General features: G+C 42.6%; 1 protein-coding gene across 1 annotated transcript; it reads left to right on the top strand.

Moving 5' to 3' along the window:
• Nucleotides 1–7,471: 7,471 nt before the first annotated feature.
• Nucleotides 7,472–9,644, top strand: CLPSL2 (colipase-like 2). Its single transcript, XM_006882179.1, has 3 exons — nt 7,472–7,552; nt 8,395–8,517; nt 9,549–9,644. Exons 1-3 carry the CDS (start codon nt 7,472–7,474, stop codon nt 9,642–9,644), a joined length of 300 nt encoding a protein of 99 aa, XP_006882241.1.
• Nucleotides 9,645–12,675: the final 3,031 nt, after the last annotated feature.

Below are 12,675 nucleotides of genomic sequence, written 5' to 3'. Positions count from 1 at the left end.
CAGGACAGAGCAGAGTTTAGGGCTGTTGTACATAGGGTCGCTATGAGTCGCAAGCGACTCGACGGCACATAACAACAACAGCATTTGTAAGTCTCAGGTCAATGTAATTCCAATTGCTTAACCAGCTGTGGAAATACTGTAATGTGTAAATTTCTAACATTAACAGCTTTATCTGTGGGTCAGTTCTTCAGTTCCTCTATAGTCCTTGAGTTTGGTGGTTCACTAGAAGGTCTCCCAGAGACTCAGACCTATCAAGGGACTTACTCACATGATTGTAGATATGCAGGGTGGTTTTGCAGAAACTAGTGAGAAATGGGCCAGGATCCTGTAGACTGTCAGTTAAGGTACAGCTGGATGGTGACTGTGGATGATACAGGCTGGATGCTGTGTTCCAGGAGAATATTCTACTAGAGAAAGTGCCTAGAGCTGGTCTCATGAGCTTACATAAGCTCAACCTATACCTAGACCAAGAAGCTGTTGTGTGAACAGAGCAAGGAAAACGACATGGTTTAAATTTAAGAATGGAGTGTGTCAGGGTTGTATTGTCTCTCCATACCTATTCAGTGTGTATGCTAAGCAAATTTTTTGAGAAGCTGGACCCTGTGAAGAGGAACATCACATCAAGATTAGAGGGAGACTCATCTATAACCTGTGCTATGCAGATGACACAGCCTTGCTTGCTTAAAGTGAGGAGGACTTCAAGCAATTGTTGCAGAATATCGAAGAATTGAAGCAATTGTTGCAGAAGATCAGAGAATACAGCCTTCAATATGGACTGTATCTCAATGTAAAATAAAACCAAACCAACCCAAAAATCCTTACCACTGGATGGATAGGCTACATCATGATAGATGGAGAAAACATTAAAACTGTCAATACTTCATCTTACCTGGCTCCACAGTTAACACTCTTGGTAACAGCAGTCATGAAATGAGGACATGTATTGACCGGGAAAGTCTGTAGTTATGGATCTTTCAAAATTATTGAGGAGTAATGATACCAGTTAGAGGACTAAGGTGTGTCTGATTCAGGGCATGGTCTTTCCGAGTACTTGCTATGCATCTGAAAGCTAGACAATGAGTAAGGATGACAGAAGAAAAATTGATGTCTTAAAAAAATTGATATCTTTGAGCTGTGGTGTTTGAAAAGAGTACTGAACATCTCATGAACTACCAAAAGAACAAACAAATATGTCTCGGAGAAAGTGCAGCTAGAGTGCTTTTTGGAGGCAAGAATGATAAAGCTTTGCCTCACATATTCTGATCATGTTTCTAGGAGGGGCTATTCTTTAAGAGGGATATGATGCTCAGAAAGGTAAAGGGTCAGCAAAGGGGAGGAAGACAGTCAACCAGATGGGTAAAAAATGATTACATAGTGGGCTCTAGACAGAAAGTATGAGGATGGCTCAGGATAAGACAGGGTTCAGATGTGTTGTTCACAGGGTCGCTAAGAGTCATACTCAATGACACCTAAAAACAACAAGAGAGTGGGGCTTGTATCCTATCCTAATCCTCTCTCCTTAACACAATAATTACTTCAGCACAGAATAAACAGCTAATGATTGGCTAAGAAAGACATCTGAATGATAAACCTTGTTGTTGTTGTTATGTGCCGTCGAGTCGCTTGCGACTCATAGCGACCCTATGTACAACAGCCCTAAACCCTGCTCTATCCTGTGCCAATCGCATTGCCTCTGACACACCCATCCCGATTACCCCAGTCACTGAATCAATTCACCTCATAGAGGGTCTTCCCCTCCTGTGCTGTCCCTCCACCCTACCAAGCATGATGTCCCTCTCCAAGAACCTGTCTCTCCTTACAATATGTCCAAAGTATGTCAGACGGAGCCTCAGAATCCTTGCCTCCAAGGAGCCACCCGGTTTAACCCTTTCTAGGACGAATCTGTTTGTTTTCCTAGCAGTCCATGGTACATTCAATACTCTTCTCCAGCACCACAGCTCAAAGGCGTCAATTCTCCTTCTATCCTCCTTAGTCACTGTCCAATTTTCTGATGCATAACAAGTGATTGCAAAGACCATGGCCTGTATCAGGCACACCTTAGTCTCCAGAGAGACACCGTTGCTCTTGAGTACTTTAGAGAGGTCCCTAACCGCAGACTTTCCCATCGCAATATGTTTTTTGATTTCCTGGCTGCTGGTGCCAAGAGTGTTGACCGTGGAGCTGAGCAAACTGAAGCTGTGAACAATCTCAATCTCTTTGCCATCCATCCTGATGCTACCGATTGGTCCAGTGGTGAGAATCTTTGTCTTCTTGACATTGAGCCTCAGTCCATACTGAAGGCTGCAGTCCTTGACCCTCTGCAGTAAGTGCATGAGGTCCTCCTCAGTTTCAGCGAGCCTAGACTCAGACAAAGCCCTGTCTCTGGTGGCGAGCAACAGATGTCTGTTCCATTTCATCTCCATTCAAGGACCCAATGATAGCAGTCCTTTAAAAGTGTTACCTACATTCACCATTTCTACTCACATGTCATTGGCCAAAGGGGATTGCAGTTGCTATTAGGTACTATTGAGTAGTTTTAACTCATAGAGTCCTATGTACAATAGGATGAAAGAAACACTTTTCATTCCTATGCCATTCTTGCAATCATGGTTGTACTTGGACACATTGCTGCTGTCATTGTGTCAATCCACCTTGTCAAGAATATTCTTTTTGGCTGGCTCCCTACTTTATCAAGCATCATGCCCTTCTGCAGAAACAGGTCCCTCCTAATAACAGACTGGAAATACATGGGAGAAACTCTTGCCATCCTCACTTCTCAGGGACATTCTGGCTGTGTTTCTTCAAAGACAGAGTTAATTGTTTTTCTAGCAGTCCATAGAGTAGTCAATACGCTTTACCTTAGTTCAGGTGCATCAATTCTTCTTTAGTCTTCCTTTTGCACTGTTCAGCTTTTGCATGCATGAGGCAATTGAAAATACTGTGGCCGAGATCAGGTGCATCTTATTCTTCAAAATGACATTTTCACTTTGAAGAGATCTTTTGCAGCTGATTTGTCTAATTCAATACATAAAATAACAAAACAAGTCCACAAGAACCAAAACATGACCTTGAATCTATTCCACTTGAACTTAAAAGTCATCTCAAAAATCTGTGTGTGGTATTGAACACTAATGACTGAAGACCAGATGAGCTGTGGAATGACATCAAAGATACACCATTGACAGAGACAGAGGAGAAAGAAGAAACCAAAACTGATGTCAGAAGAGACTCTGAAAATTGCCCTAAAAACCAAAAAACAAAGGGAAGAAATGTACAATGTAGTGATGTAAATTACACTAATTGTGTTGTGCAAGCATTACCAAGATGGGTCACCAGATTTTAAATCACATACACACAAATAATGCCATAAAAGCATTTTTGAGCAACAACAGCAAAATATGAATAATGTAATTTCAGAAGAAAAGAAAAAGTCTTTGAATTAAATACATTTATTTTTAACAGAAATCCTCATGGTTTTTATTTTCTTCATTTTACTGTAAACCAGTGAGAATAGTGTCATGAAAACCGTGACTCCATACCACAAATGAGATATAAAAGGACAAAACAGAAGCTGAGGATGTTAGAGGAGGAAGTCCAGAGGTTTAGGAATGAGGGGGAAGTCACCGCTTGCCAGCAAGTGATCTCCACCCTCTGAACTGACCCTTAATCTCTTATAAAAGTCTGTGGTGAGGAGATTTGAGTCCTAGACCAAGGATAGAGCTTGAACTGTACTCAGAGGTCACATGGCTTAGTGGACTCTCCCTCCCACTCCAAATGCAGAGATATACTTGTTCAGAACCTGCAGTTAGGATCTCGCAGACCTGTCTCTGCTCCTCACCAGCTAAGTCATGAGGAAGTCCCCTTCCTTTCTGAACCTCAGTTCCTTCACCTAAAAATAGAAGCTACGTCATTTACATGTCATTTCTGAGAAAAATGGAATCCCTCTGTTTAAAAAGAAATTTTGATGGCACAGTGTGTAACTTGTGCTGCTAATCAAAGGTCCGTGAGTTAAATTCCCTAACTGCTCCATGGAAGAAATACAGATAGTCTATTTCTGTAATGATCTACAGTCCTGAGAAACCCAATGAAAGATTGTTTATTGGACCTGACTTGACAGCAGTGGGTTTTGGTTTATTTAAAAAAGAAAAAAAGCTACATGCAGAATATTTTGTATAGAATTTCAGGTCCTTTATTGCTTCTAACCCGTAGTGGACTTCCTAGGGCCCTTGGCCCCCAGAGTTACTAACCCCCAGTTACTACTAGCTCTGCTAGACACACAACTTCTGTTGCCCCCAAATCTACTCCTTTCCTGAGCAGCTGACAAAACTGACCAAGTATCTAACGCTTACAAGGGCGTGGGCTGAAATAACTCTATAAAGTGGGAATGCTATGTAATTATTCACCCCTGGGGCTCCTCTCCAGTTCACAGTGAAGCTAGGAGGCAGGATGAGATATAAAGGCCGATTACTAGTCAACCATGGTGGAAGAACACATATCAGAGGAGTTTCAAACCGTGACTGCTGGAGGGAGAGCAGGTGGTGATGAATGAAGTCCCTTTCTTGGGAACGATGCCTTCTAGGTGCCTAAGACAGTGTAGAAAAGTGGTCAGAACTCAGGCTTGGGAGCTAGACTGCCTTGGACTTCTTTCTTGGCTTTGCCATCCAATTGTGTAAATCAGACAAGTTACTTTATGATGAACTTTCAAGTTTTTAATCTTTAAAAGTAGGCGAAGAAGGGTGCTTCAGAAAAAAGTAGCCAAAAACCTCCTCAAACTTACTGTTATTCAATTGGAAAAGACTCATAACTGATCCTATTTTGGGTTTCATAGGCTATGAATTGTATAAGAGGAGACTCCCAATTTTTCTACCTCAGAACTGCTGACAGAATAACAGTGCAACTCCCTAGGGACTTTGCCAATGAATATTCCAAGCCTTTCTCTCTTTTTTCCTCTCTCTCTACTACTTTATTTACAAAACTCAAATACAAATTAGAACAAATTATTTCAATTTCCCTCACCCCCTCATCACATTGTACAACCCAGTGGTGGGGGGTGGGGGGCGGGGAGGGTTGTAAGTTGATCTAGTCAGTGGTCAGCTCTCTCTATTTGGTGGTCAGCTCCCTGTAGAGGACATTAATCAGATGCCCTCTGACCCTTTCCATGTATGGAGCTGTCTAGGACCCTTTGAGTTCTGTCATGGCTAACACTAAGCAAAAAGTGGCAGGTGGTTGTGATCTTTTCTGATTGGCTATGCACTGGAATGTTTCCCAAGGGGTGTATCTTCACAGAATGCTGCCTAGCTTCCAGGTGACCTTTCAGTAAATAAAATATTATTGTGCCGAAAGCTAAACTTTATTGCTATTAAGTCAATTACTACTGGCAGTGGTCGTATAGCATGGAGAACTGCCCTTCAGGATGTAAATCTTTATGGAAGCAGACTGTCTTATCTTTCTCCTGTGGAACAGCTGGTGGAGCACTGACATTTTGGCTGGCTGCTTAAGGCTTAACCCACTCCACCACAAGGTCTATTTTATTTGACATTCGTCTATCGTGATGGTTAGTGTTAATTACTTTGACTAATATGAAATCCCTACCTAGACCAAGAAAGAACCTGCTACCCAAACAGAGCAAGGAAACACTGCATGGTTTAAAATTAGGAAAGGTGTATGTCAGGGCTATATACCTTTCTCCATACCTATTCAATTTGCATGCTGAGCACATCATTCAAAAACCTAGACACTATGAAGAAGAACGGGGCTTCAGAATCAAAAGATGTCAATCAAGATGAAGTTGTTGATTGCACTTTAACATCAAGAAAACAAAAATTCTCATTACAGGACTGATAGGCAACATTATGATAGATGGAGAAAAGATTGAAATTGTCAACAATTTTATCTCACTTGGATCCAGAAGCAATACCCTTGGTACCAGCAGTTAGCAGATCAGGAGATATATTACACTGGGAAAGTCTGCAGTCAGAGATCTCTCCAAACTGAGGAGAGATGATGTTACTTTGAAGACATAAGATGATTCAGGCCATAGTCTTCCCCCCTCCCAATTACTTGCTATGTATCTGAGAGGTGGATAATGAATAAAGATGACCCCCCAGAAAAGAATTGATGCCTTTGGGTCAAAAGAACAGTTAACTATGTCTTGGGGTAAGTGCAGCCATAATGCTCTTTGGAGGCAACGATGGTGAAACTTAGTCTGACATACTTCAAGCATGTTGCTAAGAGAGGCTATTGCTTGGAGAGGGACATAATGCTTGGAAAAGTAGAGTGTCAGTGAAAGAGAGGAAGACCCTCAACCAGAGGAGATTGACACAATGACTGCAGCAATGGGCTCATGTGTGCCAGAGATGATGATGATGCCACATAAAGTAAGGTTCAGATCTGTTGTTTATAGGGTTGCTTTGAGTTGTGCTCAACTTGACAGCTCCTAACAACAACGCCAAAACCAGATTCTGACTCATGATAACTTCATGTGTGACAGAGCAGATCTACCTGCTCCATAGGTCTTCCTTGACTATAATCTTTGCAGACACTAGCTTTCCATCTTTGGCACTGTGAGGTGAATTTGATTGAAACACCAAAACCCTAAGTCAGTAGTCAAGTGCAAACAGTGTGCTACACAGGGGACTCTGTTAGGGAAGGCGACTGGGGTCAGTGGACAAAAGATCCCTGCAGTGTGGTGAGGTCTGTTACTCTTGTAGAAAAGACTCAGGATGGGGCATCAAGATCTCTTCTTAGAGCAGAAGTTAAAAGCAGAGGCAGCAAGGTGGGAGGAGAATAAAGGCTTCATCCAGAGAGAAATTGATATTACTTTTTGTGTATATACCGTCAAATCGGATCTGACTGGTACAGGAGGAGATTGTCCCTCCTCCAGCAGAGCATCTGGTGGATTCGAACCGTGCAGAAATTTATAAAGGAAGACCTACTCTCCCCAATTCCACTGATTACTGCAATAGGATATTCTTTAATGTCTTCCCCTTGGCCTGATTTTGTAGCTCTATAGGGTTACTTTGCCCTCACACATAACAATCATTAGGAATGGAAGAGGGCTAGATCTTAGAAATCGGCTTAGCCCACCTCTAAGTTCTTAAGATGAAAACACTGGGCCTAGGGGGAGGGCACAGGAAGAAGAAGGAAGCTATTGTTATTTTAGTACGTTTTCTGTAAATTTGAAAAAATCAAGTTTTAATTTAAAGTTTAAACCTTTTTATTGGAAAAAGTACGTAGGCTTTTCCAGTCTATAATCCTGCACATCCAGAACTCATCCAGGTGAGCACCTTTCCTACTCCGTCCCCGCCTGGAGTTTGTAGGTGCTTCTGTCTCGAACTTTCCTCCCTTCGAACGCTAGGGGGAGCTGCAGAGCCATTCCTGTTATCGGAGGCGGAGACAGGGTCGAGGTTGGAGCCCCAGGACAGTGTTGGAGCACGCGTTCACCCTCGCTTGCTCTCTGCGTCGGGGGCCCATGGTCACAGCCCTCGTCCTCCTCGCGGGGTTCCTGCTCCCATGCTGGGGCGAGTCTCTGCGGTTAGGAAGAAAGTTAAAGGTTAGCAGAAGAGCATTTGCAGGGTCTTGCGTGGTAGGTAATACCAGAGGTGGTGGCAGAGGCATAAATGCATTGTGGACAGCTGCATCGGAAAATGCAGCTTGAGTTTAGGAGGAGTGGGGGCGGAGACGGACAACCGGTTGAAAGCACCTCCCCTCCCCCCACTCTTTGTTTTGATCGACACTCAACCCACCTGGTGACCCCTTTAACCCTGGATCCACTTACCCTTCCGGAAGACACTTCCCTTCCCAGCTAAACTCTTTATTTCTTCTCCAGTTCCCCCCCACCCCTCACCCTCTAGGCACAAGCTCTTAACTTCCTTTCATTCCTCCCTCGTTTCTTGACTACCTCCCTACTTTGTATAATTTGCCCAACCCCAAACTCACCCATTTGTTTCAAAGAAGAAAGAGCTAGTGATTTGCTCGCATAAGATTACAGCCTAGAAAAAACCTCTGAGGTATTTGTAATCTATCACATGGGGTCGTGGTGAGTCTCAATTGGATGGCACCTAACAATAAAGTCCATGCCCCATGCCCCTCCCCCACAAGACACCCTTTGCAGTTTGCAGAGTTAAGGGGTGGGCAACAAAAGGAAGCAGAGGGAAAGTGCTAAGCCCCAACTCTTCTTTCCTGCTTCCCTGAGTCCTGCTAGGGTAAAGGAGGGGTAGGATGAGAACCAGTTGGTGAAATTAGGGTGACCATTCCGTGGCTTTCCTTCCTAGACTCCACAAAGCCTTTAAGCAGTGCCAACCTTCCTCCTACCTCCCACATACACAGCCAGAGAGCTAGTGACCCAGGGGCTGTCTGTCCCCAGCCTGGCAGAAATCCTGCCTGTCCCCACAGGTCAATGGGGAGAAGTGCTCCCACCACTCCGACTGCTACAGTGACTGCTGCCTCATCAACTTGGACAATGGTGGTGCCTTCTGTGCCCCCAAGGCCAGCTATACCATGGAATGCTTGCCTCAGGTGATGTTCTTGAGTGGGTGAAGTAAAAGAGACTCAAGTTCCACCTGCTTTTGCATTTCTACTCTGCCTAGACAGTCCTTTCCCACCTCCACCCTGTGCATTCCTGCTAGGCTGACTCCAGCCACCTCCTCAGAGCTCCTGCACCATGGCTCATAACCGCAGCCATGGCTTCTCTTTGCCTCCCTTACTGACTGGGGACCTTTGAGGGCAGCAGTATTATCTTAATCACTTTGGATTCCCTATCCTTAGATGAATTGACACAGTGACTGTAACAATGAACTGTATGTAGCATATCCACGTTTGTGGCAATGGTACAGGATAGGGCAAGGTTTCTATTTGCTGTTTATATTGTTTCTAAGAGTTATAGTCAACTTGGCAGCACTTAACAACAGCAACACCCGAAAACTGATGTCTGCACATCGTAAGTGCTCAACAAACGTTTGTTGAATAGGTTATTATCTGCACTCTAACACCACTAAGGCAAGATAGGTGGGAAAAGACTTCTCCCTGCCAATCCACACCTTCTTGCTGCAAGGACCTAGTTTCTCACCTAATGCACAGCACTGACCTGGCAGGACCACAGCTTTGGAGTAGGACCTGAATTTAAATCCTGGCTTTGCTGCTCTCTATGTGACCTCAGACAGGGCACTCTGTTCCCTGAGCCTGGTAAGTATGAACCTCCAAAATATCAATTAGTAATGAAGCATTTTGTCACTGAGCCACCAGGATGCTTTTATTATGCTCCCCTGATCTACCTGGTCTCGTGTAATCCTCACAAAACTGTTAGGTAAAAAAAATTAAAAAAAACCAAAACAAAACAACAAACCTCCTGTTAGGTGAGGACTGTGATTACCCTCATTTGACAGATGAGAAAATGGAACCAGAGAATTGAATAAGCTTGTCCGTGACCATGCAGTTAAAAGCTATAGAGGTGGAATTGGGCCCCAGATATGTGCCACTCTGGCCCTCGGCTTCTTACTCTTGCTGCTTGCACCTGGGTGACCCTTAGTTCTCACGCTTTCTCCCTACAGACCAAGGGAACCACCAACATCGTCTGTCCCTGCCGACTGGGCCTCAGTTGCATAACCAAGAGCTTGCTATGTCCCCGAAGGTGTTATGTGCTTTAGAGGACCCAGCTCATCCTCACCACCTCTCTCTCTCTCCCCCCTCAGTTAGAGGCTTAGGATGCCTCTATCCTGCTCTGAAACAGCTCATAAGACATTAAAGTCACATCCAGACTCTGGTGTCTGTCTGCACTTCCTGGGCGAGGGATCTGGTGTGGATTTATCACAGTTTGGGTGTGGAGAAAGAGAAGATGAGAGACATGGAGGCCTAGCATGATAGATCAGCTAGAAGAGCATTAAGCAGGGGACTGTGGGTGAGTAGAGAGGCTGGGTCCAGGGGTAGATCATGTCTTGAGATAAGTGGGCTGTGTGGCAGGGTCAAGATTAAGAATATGTCTGAGCATGGGTTGAGTGTTGTTATGTGAGGGGAACAAAAGGGTGATAGTTGCTAGAAGAGTGTGAAAATATATGTGGGAAGTAGAAGTGCAAATTGGTTAACATGCCTGGCTGCTGGCGGAAACATAGGACATTCAGGTCCACCCACTAGGTGCCAGTGGTGGGGAGGCATCGCATGCATTAAGCATTTCCACTCTCTTGAATAGTGTTAGTTCCATTTTGTGGATGAGGAAACAGCCTCAGAGGAGCTACATGACTTGCCCAAAGTAATGCTGTTGAATCGTTGGGGTTATCAGGAAGGACTGCTTTTGTTGTAAGTATCTAAAAAAAATCACCTCAAACTGGTTTTGATGAAGTCTAGAGGCAGGGTAGCTCCATGGCCCTCAGGAAGCTGCAGAGGCTTCAGTGCCCTCTAATAATGACAAGCAGTATTTTTTGAACACTTATTCCATGCTATGTGCCTTACATGTACTAAATCATTGTTATAAGAATGTTACTGTAGAAACTGTGATTTTCTCTTGATCCCCTGAGTGATACAAATGGTTAACAGTACTTGGCTGATAACTGGAAGGTTGGCAGTTTTAATCCACCCAGAGATGCCTTGGAAGAAAGGCCTTGTGATCTACTTCCAAACAATCCATAAGTGAAAACCCTCGAATCTCCCAGGAGTGACTTTGAGTCGACAGCAATTAACAACAATAACAAGAACAACAACAACAACAACAGAATTTTGTACAATTAATGGCATTAATGCACATTAATGGCAAACATCTTGTCAAAAATGTAGATGGTGACTATACACATGACTGATTAAATATTACTGATTAAATACATGGAAATCAAATTGACTATATCTGTGGAAAGAACAGTGGAAAAAACTCAGTATCATCAGTCAGAACAAGGCCAGGAGTCAGCTGTGGAGCTGACTATCAGTTGCTCATATGCAAGTTCAAATTGAAACGGGAGAAAATGAAAACAATTGCGTTTGTTTTACCTGAATTTTTAATCCATACTGAGAATAGATTGATACAGTGAATACTAATGTCCAAAGGTAGATAAATTGTGAAAGGACATCATGCATGAGGAAAGCAAAAAATGTTTAAAAGGAAAAGAATAAAAGAACAAAGTGGATGTCAGAAGAACTCTGAAAATTGTCCTTGCACTTAGAGAAGCTAAAGCAAGAGAAAAAAATGATGAAAAAAGAGAATTGAACAGATTTTGAATGTCAGCTTGAGAAAACAACATCAAATATGAAATATGTTAAGAGTTAGAGTTAGAAAACCAAATATGAAGTATATTAAATATGTAGAGTTTAAGTTAGAAAACCAAAAGGGAAAAACATTCTTGGCGTTTCTAGAGCTGAAAGAACTGAAGAACAAATCCAAGCTTGGGACCTCAGACCTACGATGACACTGAATGATTTTAGAAAGTAGCATATGATCAAGAACCAATAGTACTGAAGAGAAAACTCGAAGCTGTACTGAGGGCATTGGCAAAATAATAAGGCTGCAGGAATTGATGGAATATCATTTGAGGTGTTTCAACAAACAGATGCAGTCTTGTACATGCTGATTAGTCTTTGCCAAAAAAGTTTGGAAACACCTACATGGTCAGCTGATTAAAAAAGATTAGTATTTGTGTCCATTAAAAAAAGAAAAGTTGTACCATTTTATAATCCCATCAGCAGTGCATGAAAGTTTGAATCTCTCCACATTCCCTCTAACACTTATTTCTTGCTGTCCTGTTAAACTTTGCTACTGCTACTGGGGTAAGAGGTATCTCATTGTTTTGATTTGTATCTCTCAGATTGCCTGAGATTTTGAGCATTTCTTAATGTGTGGCTGTTTGAATGTCTTCTTTTGTGAAAAATCTGTTCATATCTTTTGCCCATTTTGTTATTGGGTTATCAAGTTTTTCTTGTGGCGGTCCTGTGGTATTTTGGTAAATTTTTGTTATGAGACCCTTGTCTGAAATGTCATTGCCAAATGTTTTTTCCTCAGTCTGTAGGTTTTCTTCTCACCCTATTCGAAATGTTTTTGATGTACACAGGGACTTACTTTTTAGAAGGTTCCATTTGTCGATCTTGCCCTTTTCATGTTGTGCATTTCTGGCTATATTTGCAAACCTGTCTATGCCCTGGGCTAGGGCTTCTAAGTTTTGGCCCATTTTGTCTCTTAAGATCCTTATGGTTTAGGGTGTTACCCCTAGGTCTCTGATCCACCTTGAGTTGATTGTTTTGTATAGTATGAGATGTGGCTCTTGTTTCAGTTTTCTATAGGCTGATGCCTGGTTTTGCCAGTATCATTTTTTTGAAGAGATTGTAATTTCTCCATTTAATAGGTTTTGATTCCTTGTCAAATACTAGTTGACTGTAGATAGATGGGTTAATTTCTGAATTTTCAGTTCTATTCCATTAATCTATTTACTTATGTGTCTGTTGTTGTGCTGATACCATGCTATTTTGGTTGTGTGGTAGATATTGAGATAAGGGAGTGCTATGCCTCCCAGTTAATTTTTATTTTTCAAAAGAGTTTTACCTATTTAGGACCTCTTTCCTTTCCATAAACTTGGCAATTGTCTTTTCTATCGCTCTGAAAAATGAGTTTGATATAGAGATTGCATTGAACATATACATTGCTCTTGGCAGATTGTCATTTTCACTATGATGAGTCTTCCTACCCATGAATAGGGAATATTT

Source organism: Elephantulus edwardii, unplaced genomic scaffold (genome assembly GCF_000299155.1).
Source record: "Elephantulus edwardii isolate Elephantulus edwardi_28Jun2011 unplaced genomic scaffold, EleEdw1.0 scaffold00017, whole genome shotgun sequence".
In the NCBI taxonomy this organism is placed as follows: Eukaryota; Metazoa; Chordata; class Mammalia; order Macroscelidea; family Macroscelididae; genus Elephantulus; species Elephantulus edwardii.
Note: the sequence above shows the minus strand (reverse complement) of the source record. Positions and strands in the feature narration are given on the sequence as shown.